This window comes from Xenopus laevis, chromosome 1L (genome assembly GCF_017654675.1).
Source record: "Xenopus laevis strain J_2021 chromosome 1L, Xenopus_laevis_v10.1, whole genome shotgun sequence".
NCBI classification, from domain to species: Eukaryota; Metazoa; Chordata; class Amphibia; order Anura; family Pipidae; genus Xenopus; species Xenopus laevis.
In genome coordinates, this window is record NC_054371.1 from 108,946,352 (window position 1) to 108,971,618 (window position 25,267).

The 25,267-nt window shown below is 38.7% G+C and overlaps 1 protein-coding gene and 2 long non-coding RNA genes across 3 annotated transcripts; 2 read left to right on the plus strand and 1 right to left on the minus strand.

Moving 5' to 3' along the window:
* The first annotated feature begins 913 nt into the window (after nt 1–913).
* LOC121400942 lies at nt 914–3,241 on the plus strand. The gene is made up of 3 exons (XR_005966000.1): nt 914–998; nt 1,598–1,644; nt 3,162–3,241. It is a non-coding gene; the product is annotated as an uncharacterized LOC121400942 (long non-coding RNA).
* Nucleotides 3,242–3,554: 313 nt separating this feature from the next.
* Nucleotides 3,555–8,544, plus strand: LOC121400943. Its single transcript, XR_005966001.1, has 3 exons — nt 3,555–3,644; nt 6,340–6,473; nt 8,080–8,544. It is a non-coding gene; the product is annotated as an uncharacterized LOC121400943 (long non-coding RNA).
* A 513-nt stretch (nt 8,545–9,057) lies between these two features.
* On the minus strand, nt 9,058–17,103 carry cnn2.L (calponin L homeolog; the record flags this gene model as incomplete). Its single annotated transcript, NM_001087284.1, is given in 9 exon segments — nt 9,058–11,020; nt 12,232–12,354; nt 12,357–12,359; nt 12,361–12,378; nt 12,558–12,671; nt 12,757–12,894; nt 13,153–13,219; nt 13,750–13,871; nt 16,966–17,103. Coding segments are annotated over 9 exon segments (882 nt in total). The 3' UTR covers nt 9,058–10,783.
* Nucleotides 17,104–25,267: the final 8,164 nt, after the last annotated feature.

Consider the following 25,267-nt stretch of genomic DNA (forward strand, 5'->3'; position numbering starts at 1 on the left):
TTTATGTGTATTTAAGTATGTGTATAATTTCTATACAAAAATCCATTCCTTTTTTTCCAATGTGACTGTGGTTTATGATTAAAGGCATATTCATTTATAAGAGAGCAACATGCCTGGCAAACATTGACTAGCAGTGTGCCCCTCCCCACACTGTATAATATTTCCAAACTGAAGTTACAAGACAGAGAGTCCCTTGTGATTTGGAAAGGAACACATCGTTCTTTCTTTCTTTCTTTCTTTCTTTCTTTCTTTCTTTCTTTCTTTCTTTCTTTCTCATATCACATGTACGCCTATGCATTGATCATGCAGAAAAGGTAAAAAGATAGAAAAGGCAAACAGCCAAATGAGAGAAAGCAAATATGAATCTATTCAGATTCTTTACATGGTAGGTATTACTTAATGTGCACCTCATTGCTGGGCCAAGCTGAAAGCATGCCTTAGATCCTGTTCTACCCTGCCCCCATTGCGGGCATACATATATAAATGTTACACTTACCCTTTACTTTGTAGCTTTAGTGAGAAGATAATGGAAGACTCTAAGCCCCATTTAATTAACTATCCTAATTCTAATGGCTGGATGGCATCTAGAAGCAATATTTGCCTACAATGTATACACAAAACAGTGCTGCGTACATAAGCAGAGCTATATAAATAAAAATATACATACAAATATACCAAACAAATAAAGAAAAACACTCAACCTAATCCACTCAACCTAAAGCACCTAAAAAGCACCCATATGCCAGTTCTCAGATCAGATGTATTGACCAGCTGCTAGAAATGGTATGGAGCCATTATTTGCATAGGCTTAGTTTAATTAGCTACAGTTTTAGCGATTGACACTGTCAGTGATTGTTGCATATGATACCTTGCCCAGCAGGTGAAAATATAAAGACATCACATGATGAGGAAAGTGACCAATGCTCGGGAGAGAGAATGGCATAATTGTTTACCATGCTCCAATTTCCATATGAGCAAAGTACTGGAACAAAATAAAGGTTTGTTTAATTATCATACTATGTATGCAATAAGCATGCAGAAAAATACTGTATATTAGACACATGGGGAGTTCACTGAGTGATATGTAAAATGTAGTTGTTTAGTAATATTCTTCAAAATAAGACCAGGCATGGATTGTGGAAAGGTCACCATTCATGGGTCTGCAATGCAAAAGTCACATTGAGCTTGGAAATTTTTACATCTGTCCTTTAGCCTATTGGGTTGCTGCCCATCCCAAAGCTGTCTACCCTTGGCCTTGACTTCATGGAGAAGTTATGCGTTGAAACAGCAAACAGTTTAGAAAAGGAAATGTAGAAGCCTACTGTATGCAATATGTTGATCAATTTAGACTACACAGAATCCAACACATATTATTAATTTGCTATCCCCCCTAGCAAAACCTAATAGTAAGAATACTTTAGAGGTCTTACCTCCTCCAATAATTACCAGTCGAATACTACAAATGATAAGGGATTTTTGACCAAGTTTGTATACATTCTGCTCCTCATATGCCCCCCAAATAAACAGTGTTTCTATCTAATGATTTCTTGTGCAATAAATAACAATAAAATATTTCACTAACCTGTCTCCCACCCAGGTGACTTTCAGCCAATAGGTTCCTTGGACTTGCATCGTTCCTTTCAGGTAAGATGTGAATGAAATATTATGGTCTGCTAATTAAAAGGAAGGTTAAGATTCACATAACATTTTCACAACTGGAACTAGACACCCACAGACATGGGGGTCAAAGTTTGCAACTGCCCTGCCCCCTTAAGCATCCCTGGGGCTACTCACCCTCCTATGTTTTTAAAGGTGAACTTCCCCCTAACGTCTATGAAAATCAGAATGGTTCATATTCATATCTTAAAAAAATACATTGCCTGTATGCATCTATATTTGTCTTTAGAGCCAAGTTGACATTTTACAACTTGAACTGAAAGCAGTGTAGCAATACCTTTGTCATAACCATTTGGAAATGTAATCATTATAGAGCAAAAGCAATAACTTCACTCCTTTTAGAGACTAACAAGGAAATATATCTGGAGCTAAAAACAAAATTACAAGTCAAGCTATTTAATATAATTTGATTTAGACTTTGCACCTATTTTTAAGAAAAGGTTTTTGGCAGCCTTACAAACTGGTAGAGATGAACCAACAAGCAGATCAACAATGCAACACTTTTTCATTACAGAGCATACTATGACCTTTGGTTGTTTTTATAGTGTAATTTGTAATACACAATCATGAGAATAACAATGTTTACTTGTACCTCCCCAGAAGGAATTAAACAATGCACGTTCCCTCTATAGTATGTATTCATTTATGCATGTATTTTTTGGGTCATACATGACTCTCATGTACTTTTATTTTAAACATTCCCAAACCTGTGGCAGTGACTTATAGGTCACTTTTCCCCAGCATTTGTCATGGCTGCATTTACTAGTTTTAATTGCAGATGCTGTTCAGTTTAATCTCTGAATGTACCATAGCCCTACAGGGTTTATCTATTTTTCCAAATTGTATGCTGCTGTAAAATAATGCCTGGATTTTAAGCTTTATTATAAGCTATTGAGAATAAGGATAATGGCACATGGGGAAAATGTAGGCAGAGAAAAGTCAATGAACTCGTATTCTTTCTTCTGTGTATCTGCACTGACAAGTGTTGGCCTGTGTAAACAGGGATCAGATTTTGGAGTGAATATGCATAATTTCACATTTGCACTTTAAAATACACTCCTTTTGTTTGTACACAGGCTGACACCATGCCTGTCAGTACAGATACAGAGAGGAGTGGATGGGAGAGCATCAGCTTTTCTCTGACTGCAGTGAAAAAGTAAGTGGAGAAAAGCTGAGGCACAGCCCCTGATGCCATAAGCCTAAGGGCACACAGGGTGTATGGTCTGCTTCTCTCAGGCAGAGACAAGAGGATCTGCTATTGTTTATCTCTACTGACAGGCATAGTGTTGGCCTGATTGCAGCTATACAGAACGGATTTTGGCCCAAAAATGCATGCCTTTTTTTTGTTTCTAGAAAGGAGGCAGTTATGTAGATCCAAGTCATGTGGTTCCCAGTAAATCTACTTTTCTTTAAAGTCACACAATTCTGATCTCTGTTATTACAACTCCATAATCTCGTATTTAGCTGCTGTATTAATCTTGCAGATTCATCACTACAGGTGCCCACCCAAGATGCACAATAACCCACTAACTGTTTTAAAACCTGAAGAATGTACAATACAGAAAATAGTTGTGGACCTTCGACCTGCTCTGGGACAGGTCCTAAATACAAGAGAGGAAGGATACAACAGTTCAGACTCTTCTAGTGATCCTCCACTTGTATGGGCTAAAACATTAGAGCTGCAAGAGGCAGTAAAAGAACAGCACGAAATGTTGTCTCCATCCCAGGGCACTACATCAGAGGAGTTCAGAATGTATCTACCACCAATAGCACAAAGCCAGGTTGAGAACTTAGAATCTCCAGTGAAACTGGCTAGGCTAAGTTTAGCATCAGTATCTAATAATGGGACAATAACATGTCATCCAGAAGACAAATCAGGCATTTTGCCTCCAGTTTGCTTCCCCAAAATTATTGTAAGTCAAGAACCAATGAAGAAGATGCCTGAAAAGCAGGGCCAAGAGAGAAATGTAAGTAGCCCTGAAGGATTATTTACAAGGGTGCTTGGATTTGGATCCAAACCAAACCAATTGTTTTATTTGTTTGGAATAACAACTCATTTCAAGTTATCCACTATAAGTAATACAAGAAGACACCTTTACCACTTTATAAACATGGCCTATGATAGGTACAGCCCTTTGGTGAAACAATTCCTATATAGGGTTTATTTAATCTAGAGGAAGAAGGGCAGCAGTTTCAAGAGGGCAGCAGCCCATTGAGGATGTAACCAAAAGCTGGCTCTTAAACGGCCCTGGACTAGGGCAAAAACTGACCTAGAGGGGGGGGCCCTGGCGCAGGACACACATAAACCCGGAACTGGCTGGGATTTGCGTGGCGCGTGGACTGCCGGGGGGCCCTGAGGGGGTGCGGGCCCTGGCCCGCTCGCACCCCCTGCTCCCCCGGTAATTCCGCCCCTGGCTAGGGGAAGGAAAGGCCCACTTTTCCATGGAATCCTGTCAAGCCACTTTCACCCTGAATATCAGTAAGAAAATATATATGTTTATATTGATTTAATAGGGTTTATTTAATCTAGAGGAAGAAGGGCAGCAGCTTCAAGAGGGCAGCAGGCCATTGAGGATATAACCAAAAGCTGGCTCTTAAACGGCCATGGACTAGGGGAAGCAAAGGCCCACTTTTCCATGGAATCCTGTCAAGCCACTTTCACCCTGAATATCAGTTAGAAAATATATATGTGGTCACTGAAGTGCTCCCAAGCCCTTCTAAATGCAGCCTTTTTTAAAGCAGCAAATTACTCCACACACCTTGTGCACTCGAACCAATGTGCTTACAAAAAAAATTCTTCTACACTGTGTGGGCTATTGTTATATAAATATTGATTACAACTCAGAACCACCATAAACATACAACCCCAGGTTCTAGATAACAGGTTCCATATCTGTATTATAATTGAACTAAAAGTTTTGCTAATTTTCACTTAACCCCTTTACAAATTCTTACCACTATTCCATATCACTATGACATCATCAATGTAGCAGGGTATATCTCCTTATCCTAAATAACATTGTCATTTTTCTGATGAAAGTCAGATCCCTTTAAGTAATTAATTCTAGTACATCCACTGATAGATCTCTCTACTGTCAAATTCATATCATCAATGTAGCGCCACGATAGGGAAAGGCCCATGCCAAGCTCATGAGTATTGAGAAAAGTTAGTTTCCACAACTCCAAGAACAGGCAGCCAAACCTGGGTGCAAATCATGTCAACATGGTGGTGTCACATCCCTTCAAGAAAAACCTATTATTAAGCGTGAACTAATTATGTCTGACTCCTTATTGTCTATTTATTTGCTCAGTATTAATTATACCCAAACTTATTTCATCGTTCAGCAATTTCCTTGAAATATCAGTATATGATTATTTACCAATCCCTGATTCCTTATACTTCAATCATTTCTCATACTCTCTAAAATCTTTTTAAAATTATATTAGCATATAACTTTATTGCCTTCCCCTTTTCTTGACACTGGATAAAGGTAGATTATTTTATCATAATTCCTAGTAACACTATCATAAAAAAAGGTATTAAATGTGCTAATAAATTTTGGTACAGCAATAAATAAATTAAAAACATTAGGTTTATTAGTGAGGGCAAAGGTTAACTGGATCTCAACTGGAGAAAGAAGTGTTTGCAGAATTAGCAATATAGGGGCATTGTGTAGTTTTTTTTCCTGTGTCCACTCAATATTTATATTTTATTTTCATCCCGCTAACAGTGTTGAATTTTTCAACATTTGTTTTCAGCACCTTCACCATAAAATATTTTTTTCACGGATAACCATTTATCCAAAAACTGTTTGGCCAATTTTTGTTTTTGTTTAGCAGCTGGATTTATGAGAAATAGACTTAATCGTTGCCACAAGAAAAAACTAAAATGTTCCATTACTCCTGCGTTCTTAGTCATTGGCATAAATACAAGCAGGAACTACAACGGTACTAATACACACCTGCCGATTATCATGCTTTCATTCATTAACCCTGCATGTGGAAATAAATATTCTCAGAATCAATCTACAAAATAGCAATAGGTTCATCCCCTAACCCACAGCAATGCTGCAAGGCAAGAGGAAATAAACTCCTCCCAGATTAATAACGACTGCATTTGTAACGACTAACATATACTTTTGTTGTTAAAAAGCTATCTATTCCAATTTGCACCCCTCTTCTAACCTCTTCTAAAATGTATAGTTTCTATCTGTTGATCCTGCTGCTAAAATAAACAATTTTTTTGCATGAGAAAGGTTTTCATTGTTTAGCCCTGTCAGGATCCATGAATGGCATTATTCAGAAAGTAGACACAGTATTCTACAGGGATTTTCTGTGTAAACATGAGCCTTTTTGGCCAAGTTCAAATTGAATGGCTGCCCCATGGCTACACAACAGGTTTTTTTATATAAATTGTAGGAGTGTCTCTGAAGCAAAGACTTTTTATGTACTTTACCTAATTGTAAATTCCCCTCTCACTATCTGAAATGATTTCCTCTTGTCAGTAGTACCATCTATAAACACGATGCCTACATATTTCTATATGCAGGGGTATAATTATAAAAGGAAGCAATGCAGTTCAACAATATATGATAACAGCTGATAAACTATGGTATATATTCCATTCCCAATAGTAATATCCAAAAATGTCACTCCTTCTAGATGTCTGCAAGATGGCTAGGTGTGGAGAAACTGCAGCTACCGCTTTCTGAACTAGTTAAGGTAATAAGCAAACAGACAGAATATAGACATCACACATTTATCAACCAGGTGCTACACTCCCTTCGAGAGAGGCGGTGAGTGCTAAAGTTTTTTTCATTGTTATAAAAACGAGTTACTTTAATTCAGTTGGTACAGGTTGTGTGAGGAAATCTTATCATGTACTGCTACTAACTAACAAATTTTGAGGCCAGCACACCCAACAAATTGTGGTGCACACAAAGTACACACACAGTTTATAAAAATGTGCACACAAGTTTAAAATGTGCGAACAAGATAATTTTTTTTACGCACATAACCCAGAAGGAATTAGAGGGAACATTGCTCGATACACACACATTTATGGGCCCTATTTATTGACCTAAATTTTTTCTGGTCGAGGTTTTTAGGGTGAAAACTTTTTTGTGGACCCCCCCGCGCACATTTTTTTTTTTTGTTGATAAACTTCAATCACTCTTTACTGCTGCAAGTTAGAGTGATATCACCCCCCCTCCCTTTTTCCCCCCAGCAGCCAAACAAAAGAACAATGGGAAGGTAACCAGATAGCAGCTCCCTAACACAAGATAACAGCTGCCTGGTAGATCTAAGAACAACACTCAATAGTAAAAATCCATGTCCCACTGAGACACATTCACTTACATTGAGAAGGAAAAACTGCAGCCTGCCATAAAGCATTTCTCTCCTAAAGTGCAGGCACAAGTCACATGACTGGGGGCATCTGGGAAATTGACAAAATGTCTAGCCCCATGTCAGATTTTAAAATTGAATATAAAAAAAATCTGTTTGCTCTTTTGAGAAATGGATTTCAATGCATGATTCTGCTGGAGTAGCTCTATTAACTGATGCGTTTTGAAAAAAAACATGTTTTCCGATGACAGGATCCCTTTAAGTGGTTCTCATTCAATGGGTTTCTATAGGTTCCAATGGGCCAACAATCATATCAGCCCAATTTGGCCCACACTGTGTGTAACGCTCTGTAATGAATGTATGGCACCCCTGACCTTCCTGACCTTGGTAAACTTGCAACGGGAAAATATAAATAGGGGTAAAACACAACAGAAAGTATGTAATAAACTTGAAGTTTATATGTATCTGGGGGTTAAATGCTTATCAAATGTATGGATATTTACAATGATTTTGTGCCCTTCTTAGAGACCCCTCTTAGAGACAGACATAATCCTTTTGCCTCAGCAAAGCAAAACTAGTAAAATACCCCATGTGCCAGTACCTTAAAACTGCATTTATTACCCACACAAATACCTAAGGGCAGAGACACGTGGAGATTCGGAGAGATTAGTCGCGTGGCGACTAATCGCCTCTTCTTCGGGCAACTAATCTCCCCAAACTGCCTTCCCGCCAGCTAGAATCGAAATCGCTCGTGAAATGGCACTCAGAGCGCTTGGTTTTACGAAGTCTCCTCGTGCGGCAACTTCGGAAAACAAAGTGCTCCATGTGCCGCCAGCTATTTAGATTCTAGCCTGCGGGGAGGCAGTTCGGGGAGAACCGAAGAAGAGGCGATTTGTCTACGGGTGACTAAATCTCCCCAAATCTTCTCATCTGTCTCTGCCCTAAATGGTTTTTGGAACATTAAAATGCTTGTGTAAACATGATCACAGTATTAGAGTATGTCAAAGAATACTAGATTGGCATCTGAGTGATATTTGTGTTTCTTTTTCTTTTTAGGTAAGTTAAGAGAACCATGCCTCTTTGTGTGGTCAGACTGTGAATGAATATTTGTGTATAGTTATGAGAATTATGTATAAGCGGCTAAAAAAACACAGCTGTCATTGTTGTCACAGCAAGCAAGAAATGTTGCAGAACATAGGAATGGTTGGAAGCATGCATCAAGTGACAACACACAGATATCAAGAAGAACATAGTGCCAGTAATACTCAATTCACATGGAAAATAATAAGCTGAATATTCAAACCTATACATATATCTCATACTGATACATTTTTGGCTTCTACACAGCAGGATGAATATTTTAAAGCCACTTGTTCTACCTTCCAGTGTTTTTACTTCTGCTCCTAGTCTTCACCATAATTATTTATTGTTTGCCAACAAAAGGACATATTTATCCAACTTTATGAGCCGTATGAAAATAGATCTTGCCACAGCTCGAGTGCAATTCTGCCATTTTCTATTCACTTGTACAGAATTCTTAGGAACATATCATTCATATTTCACTCTTACCAATTGATAAATATGCCCATAAGAATCTAATACAAGTGAAAATAGAGCAGTGGAATTTTAAATATGATGCATACTGGGAAAGTTGGACTTCTGTGTTCCTGAGCAGCAGGAACATAGAAGTATTCATTTTGGTACAGCAATGCATAAGCTGCACTGCTGGAATTTAGAAAGTTCTTTATTTCGACACAAATTGCTTAAAGGAGAACTAAACCCTAAAAATGAATATGGTTAAAAATACCATATTTTATATACTGCACTTATTGTACCAGCCTACAGATTCGGCATCTCAATAACTAGTGATTAAGAAACACCAGTTTCCAACAGATCATGCTTTTTCAACAATGTAAAACAGAAAACAAACATATCCAGTTAAATCCTTTATTATCTATCCAACAACACTTTTGAACTCATTCACAGATTGTATTTAGGTCTTGATCTTGCTGTGCTTTTTAATCCCACACAGGTAATTTGTGTTTGAGCTGTAGTGTGGGATTCTGACCTATGAAATGCAAATAAAAGCTATGTTTTATCATAGAACTCCTAATGCAGCTTGTTAAATGTGGTATACACAACTCAAAAGTAAAGTCATCTAGTTACAGTATTATAGGCATGAATCCTGTTCACAGACAACTTATTAAAAGTTTTGGCCCATATTACACATCCAATAGATATTTTACAGAAACTGAAAGGATAAAAAAAACTTTTTTTTATAAAGATAAAGAAATTAAAAAGCCAAACCCTGTATTAGAATGAAAACATTTAGCACTAAACAATGATCAAGATTTTGGTTCTGTAGACAAGTTACCTGTAAAAAATGAGGACATTTAGTCAATGAGAATAACATTATTGAAAAGTAGCTCAACATGCCTGTTCCTTTATATAAAATCACTTGAAGAGTGTTTGATTGCCTTCTACAAGTAACATAATCTACATTGGTCAGCATTATCAGCATTTATAATCAACCATGGCAAACACATTTCTGACCTATATAAACATTGTTTATAATAAAACTTGAGGCAGGGGCTGGAGAAACTAGAGGATGGAACTTCTCCCAGTCACACACACTAGTCACAATAAACTACAAAGACTTGTAACAGGCATAAGGCAGCATGTGCAGTATTTTGGTGCAGTTCTTGAGGCAGTAAGGCTCTAAAATCTCATTGCTTAACACAGTGGAGTTTGGGCTACAATGATTATTAGCTTGTCTTAACACTGCACATATAGTGCTGTGTATCAGGCAAACTCAGACTCCTGCTACTTTGCTACATGGAAAGATAGGTAATGTATGTTCCTGGGGTCAAAAAAGCTGCAATAGTATTTATCAGCATATGCAGGAGGGGCGCATAACCCCAAAAATTAGTATCCAATATAGCCACTCCACTTCCTAGGCAATGGTATTATAAGAGGAAATACTTTAATAAAGTATTAAAATATACAAACAATACAAATTTAATTCCTGTACAGAATGTTTCCTTTTACAAACTGTGTTTGGTCCATTCACATTAGAAAAGACCTGCAAAGCATGGTGCTTGGTCATTTCATCTCAAAGCACCAGGCAGAGAGGAATTTAAAGTAAGATGATCTCCTCTTTTCATCCATGAATACCCATGGAATCAAAACCATTAGCTTGCATAGGGATTTCTTGCAAACCTCCAGTGCAAGTCATTGTTTCTTTAAGTAGATTCCAATATTATCTCAAATATCATTAGTATATAAATACAAAGAGCTTTGGCTCTCTGCATGTTTCTCTTTTTGAAGTTATCCTTATGGCAATGGGCTGGAAGAGAAAACCTGTTTAATCATCCCTCACAGCAGAATATTAAAGGCGGTATTATCTGCTCTGTGGTTTAAAATGTAAGGCACTACTCTGGAGGATCAGCAGAAAGGAATTCTGAAGTTTATGCCTGCAAATTACAGTTAGACAATCTCTAACTAGCAAACACTGTAAAGGCATCTATTATGGAGTAAAATGGCAGACCCTTCAACCTGATTATTTTCTTCAACAGTTTTTCTTTTGCAATAAAAATAATCTTTGGAATCTTTATACATTCTAATGCAAGATTTAACATGAAGTCCAGTTATTGTGTGCAACCGAGGATAAATAAGGGAAATATTTCTAATTTGGTACACCTTTTCAAATTTTAAGGTAGCTCTTATTGGTCGTAATGGCAATGTCGCCCCATACACGGGTTCAGAAGTCCTGCTGGTACTGTTCTTGTTCATTTTCATCATGAGGCAGATCATCTCGATTACCCGTGGGGCAGTATTTTGGGTCATAGATCTGCCTGCCAAGCCCAAAAATCTGACCGCTCTGGTTGGCTCCCTGGGTGTATCCCATCTGCAGTGACATAGATGAATTGTCACACTTCTCAGTTCCAGACTTGGTGTCGTAGATGTGACGCCGAGTGCCAGGAGCTGTCATGCCCACCTGGAAAAATTTACAAAGCATCAGTTTTAATGCATTGTTTTTAATACCCTGCAGTTGTTAAAAGTAATTGCTGTCATTAAGCTTAAATGTCTTATACCAACAAAGTTTTACTGTTCAAAACAGTGAATGATAAGTGTTGATTTATTAAAGACCTTTCCTTTCCCCAATCAGAAAAGTGTAAATAGATCAAAACACCTGGAAACATTAGAAATCCAATATACCACAAACAGGAAATTGTGTGAAGACGTAATACGTAATACATACTTAATTAAGTACATACTTAATATGTAATTCAGCATGCATTGTAACTGAAATTGGATTGTCAGAAGTAAAACAAACAAATAAAAAGAATTTAGAGACCTGTAAAGAGACCTATAAAGCCTGAAGAAAAATTTACTAGCACATTATAAGCTAAAAGACATACAAGGCAAGGTAAAATTGGATATGCATTCTCTCAAGAATATGTTCTTCTGTGGCTTTCTTTTAGTAATGTAAATGAGAATCCTTGCACAGGATTTTAAAGGACATATTTATAAAAAGGGTTAAAGCGGCAACAAGCCCTTTTTTTCACCAGGTGTTTCTGAAAACACTTATATAAACTTCAGTGTCTGCAAAATCTATAGAAAAAAAACCTTGTTTTTATAGTCAACAGATTGTTTGCTTTTAAAAGTAGGGTGTGTGTGTGTGTTTGAATGCAAAAGGTATGTATGTGTATGTGCCTCTGTATACAGATACTAAGTCATTCCTGAATTAATTATGACTTCCCCCCCAACTTCTAGGTAAAGACAATGCAGTGTGCATAAAAGTATTAATATCTGTGTGGCAGTTTAATAGGATACCTGTTTAAATAAAAACAAGCTATTCCTACTTTCCAGTTTCGGTGATATATGCAGTGTACACTTCAAAGTTGATGTTCACTTAGATGCTCTATGAAATATAAACAAAGTAAAAAATCGACAACAATAAATCTGGACAGAAAAAAGTAGTGTACATTTACACAACTTTCAATTTGCATGCGAGTCAACTGGAACAGTGAACAACATGCAAAGAGAGCCCTTTAATGCCTCATCAAGAAAGGTATTTGGTACAGGGCTCTCTTGAACAGACATCTCTGCTGCCTGATCTAGGCACAACCAGCAAAATGACATTAGTACAGATTAGCATAAGTAGATAAAAGTGCATTTTGTATGGCATTTTAATGGTTTCCCCACCTGGCTGGCTCCTTTGTTGCTGCCCATCTGTAGGCTGATGGTGGAATGGTCCATTGGTGGTAGGATTGTGTTCTTGGGGTCATACAGATGCCTCCTTGTGCCATATGCTGTCATGCCAGACTGACTGGCACATTTATTTGTGCCCATCTTTTTGAAAAGGGAAGAAATGAGAAATGAGACTGCAATTTTTTAAACGTATGCAAAAACACACACGCACATATACATTGTTTTTTTCAATATATTTCCATATATTTCCCTCTGGTTTTTTTGAATTGTGGCCCATTGCCACATTCCTCTTTGCCCTCAATCTGTCTCTTGTTTCATACCTGCAGCCCAATGACACAGTTTCCTGCTTTCTTTGTATTATCATCAAAATTCCGCTCCTTTTTCTCTGAGTATTTCACCCCGATGTCTACACTCTGCAAACCTTGCGTCTTCGCCTAAGATAAATATATAATTTAGAAATGGTGTGCTTGAAAAAACAAAACTAAAGGTACAAGACTCTCTCCATAAAACAAGACCTACCAGACCAGCAAGTGACAGCAAAGACACCTGTACTTGAGTCATGTTGCCATTCTCAAAAAGGTCATTGGCTTCAAAAAGATCCACCGATTTCATTCCATAAAGACTCATTGCTTTAATGAAGTTGGAGAGATTCTCCAGCTGCAGTAGAAAAGGATAAAGTGTGAATATAGTATACAGAAAGCAAAAGCTAGCATCACATTTTCATGCAGTTGCTTCAGAATTTCCATTGCCTGTCTAACTGAAATTCCTTCCCAAAAAACCTGCTATTCTTCATTACCTAATAAAAACCAGATGATATCCACTATTATTCAGATAAAGCAGAAATATCCATAGTTTCACAGGATCTATGAATCATCACATTTTCCTGGCGATAGTAAATAAAGTTCCCTTTCTCACCTGGTGCCAGTTCTGTCGGGAGACATTCACTTTTGGGATGGCACGTGGTCTTAATTTGTTCATAAGCCTGAAATATTAGTGAATGAAAAGTGTTAAAACATAATTTAATAGGACTGAAGCACACATCTTAATACAGTTCCTTGACAGTAATGCAGCACTGAATAAGCGTTCATTAAGCTAAATTAATATAAGCACTGAAAAAAGGCAAACCAAAACCATTTACAAAAAACAGTATATGAATGTTTTAGTGAATACATAAGATAATATTTTGATCCTCAGTTGCTTTTACAGTTTGCTTTACCTATCATTGCTCTTCATACATTATAGGTACAATACACTTCTGCATTTATCAATTACACATGTTATAATTAAAGGCGAGGGTATTGTTTCCTTTTGCAGTACTGCATTTTTGTTTTCTATAATTTATCTTATGGTGTAAACCAGCCAGCCAGTTCAAGAAACAAACTTACACCCTTTCCTCCTTTTGTAATCAAATTGCTACAGCTGTTTGAGATAGAAAAATGCCTTGTACACCTCTTCCTTCACAATCACAGTACAAATTCATGTGACAACCCACAATGAAAAACGATTGCTTACTCGCATAGAATGACGCCGTCTTTTAATCCTTTCTGGAAGTCTGGCCCAATGGACATTCCTGTTACTTCTTCTATCCATACTTTTAATTCTGTCTCCTTTTGGGGGTCATATTTCTGTGCCAACTTGAGAAATACAGAAGAAACTGTGATTATGAATTTAATGGCTCAATACAACAGGTTATATGCTGTTGCCTTCTTATTGTTCTCCCAGCAAACTTCTGAAGCTAGCCAATTGTCAATTGAGAACGGCAATTTCAACTGGGAAACAGCACTGCCTCAAAAGCCTTTATTTACTTTATTCATATATTATTAGCACTTTTCACATGATATCAAATTTGACATGGCTCTAGGAAGTCAAGTGAAAGGATAGTATACATTCAGTTTATGAACTTCGGTAGTCAGGCTTTATACAGTTTCTTTTTAATATACATCACTGCTTACAAACCAGTTACTAGGCCCTGACAAGCAGTATTGTTTGGCCAAAGGAATTTTTAGACTCTCCTCTTATCTAGCGTGCCCAACTCCTAAATATATCCACCAATCTCTGAATGACAACTGTACAGACACAATGAGCCAACATTTTTTTTTCTATGTTCTTAATGTACTGGAAAGGAAAAGGTTCTGCTCTGTGTGACACAAATGACAACTTCCTGAGCATTCAAGAACATCACATACCGGATCTCATCTTGCCCTCCCTCAGCCTGATCAACCACCCCTCCCCTTCGTCTCCAATTCCCCTTCTTTCTTTTTACGCCCCTGTATATGTTTGCCCTACTCTTGACATATGTTAAGAGCACAGATGCCTTTCATTTCCATTATTGATTCTATACATTTTCTGCCATCTGGAGATGCATCTGGTAAATGTGGCCAACGCTTCTTATTTCCACATCTGTTCCAGCACTAAACAACCACACAGGGAAATCTCAGTCTGCAGTTAACATCTTTTGTGCTAAACAATTGCAAATTATCTTGCTATGTGTCCCCACAGTGAATGCAATGTAGCTCAGAGTGGATTGCATAGAGATAAGGACTAAATGGCAGGAAAAGGCACAAAACCATTGATTCAACCAAATGCAGCAGACTTACATTTTTTTCTTAAATCAAAAAACTGAACATCCATTTCAGCTAACAGGCATTTTTGTCAGAGAGAATGGAAAATGCATTTAAACCCATATTTAGTGTTACATAACTAAAGACAACTAAAAAAAACACTGGACTTTGGTTTAAAGAAAAACGAATTTGACTCCAGTTTTAACTTCTTGTGGCCTTGGGTAGGTCATTTAATCTGTATATTCCTTTATGCACGAAATACTCAACTGAAGATTCTAAGGCTACAGCCACACTAAGTTGATTCTCGGCCTTAGGATGACTTCAGTGTGTCGGCCTGGGTGCAGGCACGTGGAGCGGATTTCAGTGGCAAAATGTGTCAGTATGCGCTTTGATCGCCAAAATCCATTTCATGTGCCAACACCTGGGCCGACACAGTCTCTCCGGGTGTAAACACGTGGTACAAGAAATCGCTGGCACACAAGGTAGCAGGTTAAGTCCTTGCTTAGAATTTATTGCCGCATGCAACGTTTTGCAACTGGATGAGTGTACTAAATACTTTTAATACAGTTCTTTGTGCAGTAATGGGAACACATATGAGTGGGGAGCGTAGGACTTGATGAAGACCATTAATGCAACGTTTTGGGGTAAAACCCTTTTCCAAGGGTGGAAACACAAGAGAGAACTCCAGTTCAACCTTAGGGTTGATAATTGGCCTGTGTTTATCTGCTGGCCATGAATCAGCCCGATGTGGCCAGAGCCTAAGGGCAAAGTCATACAAAGTAAAGCAGAGATTTGCCAATAATGCCTGCAATCTCCATTTAAGCTGCAGATGAGAGTGGATCCGCTTTTCTAAGAATGCTTAGAAAGCACAGGCTGAGAAATGCGTTTGAATCCCTGTGTGTGACTCTGTCCTAAAGGAAGAAAAGCAATGTGACAGAAACATTTTGATTACAATGGTTGCTGTTTAAAATATGTAGCAATTTCACCAGCCTCACAGAAGATGTACTTAAGTGGAGTTTTTTTGGGTTGTTTTGGCCCTATACATGGGCCAATAGCTTTTCTCAAGTCTGGAGTGGCATGGGTTAATAATGTTATCCTAACATTGACATCCTTTACTGTCTTTGCTGAGAGTCAGATACCACAAGAAATCCTGAATATGCGTATCACATTAATGTAGCATAATTCTTATTGCAACTTTACAGTGAACCCATTATTCCACTCACTTTCTCTATCATTATTCCACTCACTTTCTCTATTGGCAAAGGTGGAACATTTTTCTATTGTTTTGCTCACCATGTTTTTTTTTAAGTCTGATTAAATATCAAAACAGCTGAAACTACCCCCTACTGTCTCTCCCATTGTTGAACCAAAGGACAGAATGCATGGAAGGCAGCCTCCCAGGAAAAGAATCTTTTCATGCTGACACTAAAGTGGTAGAGGCATTGGCTCCTGCATTTATTTTGTTTAATGTCAGATTGCTGGGTGTGTTCTACATGTTGCCAGGCAGGATCAGCCAAGTACTTGAAATTATAATTTACCAGATGTGATGCCAATTTGCTAAAAGGAGGGCATTTCTACAGGTAAGTAGGTGCGCACTCCTATGAAATCCCTTTTCGCAATTGGTCACAGAACTATGTGGGGCTGGCAAACCTGGGGATGAAACCTAGATAGATATGTAAGTGACTTGATGGTGCAACAATATTTTCTTATCAGTTATGTGCCAAGGTGGGGCCTAACTAAATGTGCACATCGAAGGATGGTTCAAACTCTGAAAAGTATCCAAAAACAATGGTGCTCCAGTGAGGACATCGTTTACTGACCTGAAGCAAAATCCCTAAGGCTCCCTAGGGGCTTCCCACATATCCTTTTGAATTCTGGTTATGTATAGAGGCAGAAATGGTGCAGAAATCCTAACTATGCGAGGTACAATGGAGGGACTACCTGAGGAATTAGGTGGCTCCGAGGTAATTAAAAGTTTCAGCAATGCAAAATGCAGCGAAGCCCTGGGAAAGATTCAAGTGATTCAGCTGTACTAAAAAGTAAATCTGATATCTGTCTAGAAGCCCCTTCTCTTTGCAGATGTTCATTGTCTGCTGCATGACTACATAGAAACTCCCTTCGTTCTCCCCCTTATCCCACATCTCCTCACTGTACCCAGCATCATTACCTTGTTCTTGACTTCGGCAGACAGGCCATAGGACGGGCCCTTGTTAAACTGGGAGCTCATGGTGTTCCTGCCTGCAGGTAGAAGAAGCTCAGTAGAAGTTCTCTCAGCGCCAGCTGCAATCTCACACACTCCCTTCCACTTGCTCAGACGATGTCTCTCTCACCCCCACCCCTTCTGTCTGTCTGAGTCAGCTTCCCCTGATTCAATGTCTGTGTCCCCCTCGTGGCCCTGCCCATATCCCTTCATTGGCTGAAAGGTAAAATCCCCATATATGGGCACAGAGTGCCGAATTCCTTGGGTTGGGTATTTCCTGCCAGTTACAAAATTCTAGCTTTACTTTTCACTGCTCCTTGTTACAGCAGGTATCCTCTCCAGTGGCACGTTCCCTGCAGGGACAAATATGTCGATATTTAGCTCTATACAAAGAATTAATCTGGATGTTTTCAGCTTGGATTTTCAAATGAAGACTAAAATGCTAGCCACTTGTGCAAGGGGATTTAAGACTTTTAGGGGATGCTGGGAGCTGTGGTTCACTAATGGTGCAGCTTGACAACCAATTTTATTATATGCATGTATAGATAATATGGTGTGTCGCCTTTATTTGTGTGCTTATTTAGTTATAATACACAAAAGCCATGAATATCTTGTAAATTATATCCTTATAAACGGTGAGTTCTGATGTCATCAGTTATAAATGGTGAGTTCTGATGTCATTTCTGTCACACGACTCACTGAAACTTGTGTATTATAATAAATAAAGTACCCCCAGTTGCAAAATATAAGGATATTAAAAGTTACCTCGGAGTTCCATGACCTGTATAAAAACACTCGGCCTTCGGTCTCGTGTTTTTATATGGTTATGAAACTGCTCTGTAACTTATAATATCCTTATATTTTACAAGAGGGGGTACTTTATTCACTATATAATGGGCCTACCTCTCCCTTCCCCATTCCTGCTCTGTTCCAGGCTGCTACTCACAGACATTAGCAGTCACAGAAGCATGTAACCCAAAAATACCGCCTGGGCCACAGTTACTGTCTGACATCACTGCACCGAATAGCCAGGGCGGGGTTGTGTCTGCGCTGTAATTCTAGGCTTTCTTCTAAAAAAATACTCGTTATAGTTCAGATGGGCAGAAATACCATTTCCGTGCAATTAAAATAACACCCACTTCTTTTTGCAATTTTTGATGAGGTGGTGATATAAAAAAAGATATATATATTGATATATATACAATATATACAATATATACAATATATATATATATATATATATATATATATATATATATATATATATATATATAGCTTCATGACAATGTTATTTATGGGGAAACAAGTGGCCCAACTGGCATTTGCCCAAACACACAGATTGCCAGTCCAGGCCTGGTAGGGGGAAGAAATTCTAATGGCTACATCGAAATGCCAAACTTTATATATATATATAGGCGTAGGGAACCAGGAGACTCAGCATCATGTCAACAGTTGAAGGCTGTTGTATATTATAGAAATAGTAGTCAGATTGGTGTGCCAGGGGCCCATCAGATGAGTTTGCACTACAGGCAGTGGCGTAACTAGAGTGCACCAGGCCCCCCTGCAAAAAAATCTTCAGAGGGGCCCGGCGCACTCCTATCCCCAGCCTCCCTCCCACTTCCCATCCTGCCTCCACCCAGCACATTTCCAGACCCCGCCCACTCCTGCCAGACTTGCATCCCCAGGGCCGGAACTTGGGGTAGGCAGATGAGGCAGCTGCCTAGGGAGCAATAATAGAGGGGTGCTGGGAAGCTACCTCTAAAATTGTCCTGCCTACCCTTAGCCAGGTTCACACCCCTTACTCCACTCCCTCCTGTCACCTTATTCTCCAGTCCATCGCATTCTCCTCCCCACTTCTCTGTCATTTTCTCCTCCCCTCCATCAATCTCTCCTTTTTGCGAGTTTGCGCACATGAGCACATCTCTACATCTCTATGATGTAGAGAGTGATATTCTGAGACAATTTGCAATTGGTTTTAATTTTTTATAATTTGTAGTTTTTTGGTTATTTAACTATTTAGTCAACAGCTTTTTGGTTTGCATTTTCAGCAGCCTGGCTGCTAGGTTCCAAATTATCCTAGCAACCATGCATTTATTTGAATAAGAAAATGGAATATGAATAGGTGAGGACCTGAATAGAAAAAATAGTAATAAAAGTAGCAATAACAATAAATGTGTAGCGATACAGAGCATTTGATTTTTAGTGACCCCCATTTGAAAGCTGCAAAAAGTCAAAATAAAAGTATAAAAAATAAAGATCAATTTAAAAGTTACTTAGAATTAGCCGTTCTATAACATACTAAATTAAAAAAAGGTGAACCACCTCTTTAATACTTTGAGGGACATGGTTGCTATAAATATGCCAAATAATATGAGTATAAATGCTGCCTTGGAAGGCTACTTTGGATAGGCAAAGACCTTGTATCATATTAAGTGTCATATTAAATAATATTACAAAATGTGGATATATTTTGCATTTTATGGCCAGCCTGGCCATTAAAAATGGCACTAGATGCCTTTAAGTTATTCATAGGGCAGAAAGATAAAAATTTAGGAAATGCTGTATTTTTTCCCCCAGAAAAGGTGGCAACCCTAATTCCGATACAACTCAACATGGAATTCAAGATAAAATCCCATAGTATGATTTATTGCGATTTGGGTATAAATGCATAACATTCTGTGTCTTACTGACCCAGGTACAAACGAAATTGTTATTTGAAATTGAACAAATAAGAGGTGATTTACTAAGACAGGCATTCAATTGCATCATTATCAATCAGCATCTTATTATTTTTAGTAATATTGACTTCACCAATATATACATACATAGTTACATAGTTAAATCGGGTTGAAAAAAGAGAAAACCCATCAAGTCCAACCCCTCCAAATGAAAACCCAGCAGCCATACACACACCCCTCCCTACTTTCACACAAATTATATATACCCATACCTATACTAACTATAGAGTTTAGTATCACAATAGCCTTTGATTTTCTGTCTGTCCAAAAAATCATCCAAGCCATTTTTAAAGGCATTTACTGAATCAGCCATCACCCAGCAGTGCATTCCACAACCTCACTGTCCTGACTGTGAAGAACCCCCTACGTTGCTTCAAATGAAAGTTCTTTTCTTCTAGTCTGAAGGGGTGGCCTCTGGTACGGTGATCCTCTTTATGGGTAAAAAGGTCCCCTGCTCTTTGTCTTTAATGTCCTCTAATGTACTTGTACAGTGTAATCATGTCCCCTCGCAAGCGCCTTTTTTCCAGAGAAAACAACCCCAACCTTGACAGTCTACCCTCATAATTTAAGTCTTCCATCCCTCTAACCAGTTTAGTTGCACGTCTCTGCACTCTCTACAGCTCATTTATATCCCTCTTAAGGACTGGAGTCCAAAACTGCACTGCATACTCCAGATGAGGCCTTACCAGGGACCTATAAAGAGGCATAATTATGTTTTCATCCCTTGAGTTAATGCCCTTTTTTATGCAAGACAGAACTTTATTTGCTTTAGTAGCCACAGAATGACACTGCCCAGAATTAGACAACTTGTTATCTACAAAAACCCCTAGATCCTTCTCATTTAAGTAAACTCCCAACACTCTGCCATTTAGTGTATAACTTGCATTTATATATATTTTTGCTAAAGTGCATAACCTTGCATTTATCAACATTGAACCTCATTTTCCAGTTTGCTGCCCAGTTTTCCAACTTAGACAAATCACTCTGCAAAGTGGCAGCATCCTGCATGGAACCTATAGTTCTGCACAATTTAGTATCATCTGCAAAAATAGAAACAGTACTTTCAATGCCCACCTCCAGGTCATTAATAAACAAGTTGAAAAGCAAGGGACCTAGTACAGAGCCCTGTGGTACTCCACTAACAACACTGGTCCAATTAGAAAATGTTCCATTTACCACCACTCTTTGTAGTCTATCTTTTAGCCAGTTCTCTATCCAGGTACAAATACTATGTTCCAGGCCAACATTCCTTAATTTAACCAGTAACCTTTTGTGTGGCACTGTATCAAATGCTTTAGCAAAGTCTAAGTAAATCACATCGGGATCCTTTTTGTGAATAGAGGCACCACATTAGCAATTTGCCAGTCTCTCGGCACTATGCCAGACTTTAATGAATCCTGTAAAATTAAGTAAAGAGGTGGGATGAATACCATCTGGCCCCGGACTTTGTTTATCTTAACATGTTCTAGTTTCTTTTGAATTTCCTCATGTGCAAACCATGCATCATTAGTTGTATTACTAGAATTGGGACTATTAAGAAGGAAATCTTCAATAACTGGTTTCTCATTTGTGTAGGCACGAAAAATATGAATTCAGAATCTGCGCTTTTAATTTGTTTTCATCAACCAGCTGACCCCCCCTCTGAAACTAAAGGTCCCACCCCTTCCTGCTTCATTTTTTTTACTATTAACATATTTAAAAAATAATTTTGGATTCTTTTTACTGCTTGCTGCAATATCCTTTTCAATATCAATTTTAGCTTGCCTTATAGCTTCTTTGCATGATTTATTGGCCTCCTTGTACCTTATAAATGATTTGGCTGTCCCAGCTAACTTGAAAGCCTTAAAATCACGCCTTTTCTTACCCACCTCAATACCAACACATAGGTTTTGCTTACAAGGGGAATATACTGACATGTATATTTATTAAGCAATATTTTAAAGACTTCCCATTTTTGTTCCGTGTTTAACCCTGTGAAAAGCATTTCCCACTTAATATGTTGCAGAGATGCCCTTATACTGTCAAAGTTTGCACGTCTGAAATTTAGTGTTTTAGTTACTCCCTTATAGAATTGCTTCTGCAACAGAATCTCAAAGCCCCACCCAATAATTTGTCTACCCGATCAACCACATGCCGAACCCTGGCACCAGGTAGACAGCAAACTGTTCGGTTGCAGCGATCCGGATGACAGATTACCCTATCCACTTTCCTAATAACTGAGTCCCCTACAACCACAATCTGCTTAGGCCTGCCTCTGCTCTCCTCCCCACCACTACTAGAGAAACTGGTCTCCCGGCTGTTAGAGAGATAAACCCCATCTAGAATTGCCAATCCGGAGTTCATAATCCCATCATCATCACACAATCTGGCAAATTTGTTGCAATGTATAAACTCCGAATCAGCCTCCATTTTCCTTTTGCCCACCTTAGATTTTCTAACTGTCACACAGCTCGCTGCCTCAATATCCTACTGCTGTTCTGTTCCCCCCAAACTATCTGACCCCGCTAGGTCCGGCTCAGTGAGCAAGAGACTCCTTTCAAGATTGTCAATTGACTTTAGTGTTGCAATTTGTTGCTCTAGTTCTCTAACTCGAGCCTCCAAAGTGGCAATTTGCTCACAACCACCATGCATTTTGGATATCTTGTTCCAAATCTGCATACATATGACAGATTGTGCACTGAGTCAGACCTTCAATCTTGCTAGCACTCATTATCCCAGTTACAGATCAAAACAGGAATAAAAATGTAAAAAAACATAATTAGGGTTTAGAACAAACTTTTGACCTAGTTTGAACCTCCTTTAGTTTGAAACTCCGTTGTTTGTAACTCCACTTACTGATCCCCCACTTAACTCCGGTGTTTGTAACTCCACTTACAGATCCCCCACTTAACTCCGGTGTTTGTAACTCCACTTACAGATCCCCCACTTAAAGAGCAAACACTTAAGAGCAGCTAAACACTAGAGCAAGCTCCACTGGAGTCCCAGGGGTTCTATTTATACATAGTAACATAGTAACATAGTAAGTAAGTTTGAAAAAAGTCACACGTCCATCAAGCTCAACCTTTTAGTTATTTTTTTAATCTGCCCAACTTCTTGTTGATCCAGGGGAAGGAAAAAAAAAAAAAAACATCTGAAGCCTCTCCCATTTGCCTCAGAGGGGGAAAAATTCCTTCCTGACTCCAAAATGGCAATCGGACTAGTCCCTGGATCAACTTGTACTATGAGCTATCTCCCATAACCCTGTATTCCCTCACTTGCTAAAAAGCAATCCAACCCCTATCAGCCAACTGATTCAGTGAGAGAATTCCACATCTTCACAGCTCTCACTGTAAAAAACCCCTTCCAAATATATAGGCGGAACCTCTTTTCTTCTAATCGGAATGGGTCACCTCTTGTCAGCTGGAAAGACCTACTGGTAAATAAAGCATTAGAGAGATTATTATATGATCCCCTTATATATTTATACATAGTCATCATATCACCCCTTAAGCGCCTCTTCTCCAGTGTGAACATCCTTAATTTGGCCAGTCTTTCCTCATAGCTAAGATTTTCCATACCTTTTACCAGCTTAGTTGCCCTTCTCTGTACCCTCTCTAATACAATAATTTCCTGTTTGAGTGATGGAGACCAAAACTGTACGGCATATTCTAGATGGGGCCTTACAAGTGCTCTATACAGTGGAAGAATGACCCCCCTCCTCCCTTGACTCTATGCTCCTTTTAATATAGCTCAAGACCTTATTTGCCCTTGATGCTGCTGACTGGCATTGCTTGCTACAGCCAAGTTTATCATCTACAAGGACTCCAAGGTCCTTTTCCATAATGGATAATGGCTTGGATATTCTTACATCCCAGGTGCATGACTTTACATTTATCAACATTGAATCTCATTTGTCACTTAGCTGCCCAGATTGCCAGTTTGTCAAGATTGTGTTGCAAGGATGCCACATCCTGGATGGAATTAATTGGGCTGGATAGTTTAATGAACAAGTTTAACAAAAGTGGACCCAATACCGAGCCCTGAGAGACCCCACTAAGAACCTTACTCCAAATAGAGATTGTACTATTAACAACCACCCTCTGTACCCGATCCTGTAGTCAGTTTCCTATCCATGCGCAAATGACTTCATTAAGCCCAACAGACCTTCGTTTAGAAACCAGTCGTTTGTGGGGCACAGTATCAAACGCTTTGGCAAAATCCAAATAGATCATATCTACTGCTCCCCCACTGTCCAGCATCTTACTTACTTCATCATAAAAAGCAATCAAATTTGTCTGACATGACCTATCCTTCATAAAGCTATGCTGATTGCTGCTCATAATGCCATTGACTAAGACAACATTTTGAATGTGATCCTTTAACAAGCCTTCAGTCTGTTCAGGTGCAACTAATCAAACCCCACCCCCTCAAACTGAAGGAAAACTAACTGCAAAGTAAAGCAGGTTGTGACAAACTTGCTGTAAGCACACTAGCACACCAAACTTTGCTATTTAGCACCCAAGACAGAAAAACAAAACCACAGTATTTAAATATAAAACCTTATTATAAAATAGCAGTTAATAACAAATACTTATCCTTTTCAGTTGATTTGTTTGCTTTTAGTTGCTTTTTTCAGTCAGCAGCTTGTTTCAAACAGACTCACTGGAGTCCCAGGGGTTCTATTTATACAGTCTGTTCAGGTGCACTATGTACTATTGCTGCACTAATACTGGACACGTTCCAGAAAAGATGTGTTAAATGTTACCACAAGTAAATTTGTAGTTACATTGCTTATCGCTTTAGGTAAACAAGTTGCACAACCAAGTTTCTGGTTTGCACTGTTGAAATCAGGCCTTCTTGACACAAATTCATAAAGGCACCACCATAACTAAACCACTGTGTGGCAGCAAAATACTTTCTTCTTCATCATCATCATCATCAGCCTTTAGTTAGACATTATCAACATGTATTCATAAAGTACCAGCATATTCTATGGTGCTGTGTAATAGATGGGTATATAAATCGAATATACAGGGGGCTTTTGTGCCCCTTAGTGCTCTTGCACTTGACCTCTATGTTGTTTTGTGAGTTGTGAGTTGTCCTATTAAGTATCAGAACCTTTTAGAAACTGTTTCATTAATAAGTTAGTTAGCACTGGCAGAGATAAATGACAAGATTCACAATGACATAATAATATGAAAATTAAACATTTATTTAATATATTAATTTACAAGGGCAGATTAATCAAGAGCAGCGTTCATCTTACATCAAAATTTGCTCCGACGCTGTGCCAGTCTATTTGGATAAAAAATGCCCCTAACTTGTTACTTACCCTTCTGCGCAGGTCCAGTCCAGGGAGTTCACAGACGACATCTTCTTCCATGCGATCTTCTTCCTGCTTTGAATGGCGCATGCGCAGTAGGATCATTTCGCCGGTACGATCTACTGCGCATGCGCGTGACTTTTGGCGCATGCGCAGTAGATCCGTACCGGCGAAATGATCCTACTGCGCATGCGCCAAAACGCCGTTCACAGCAGGAAGAAGATCGCGT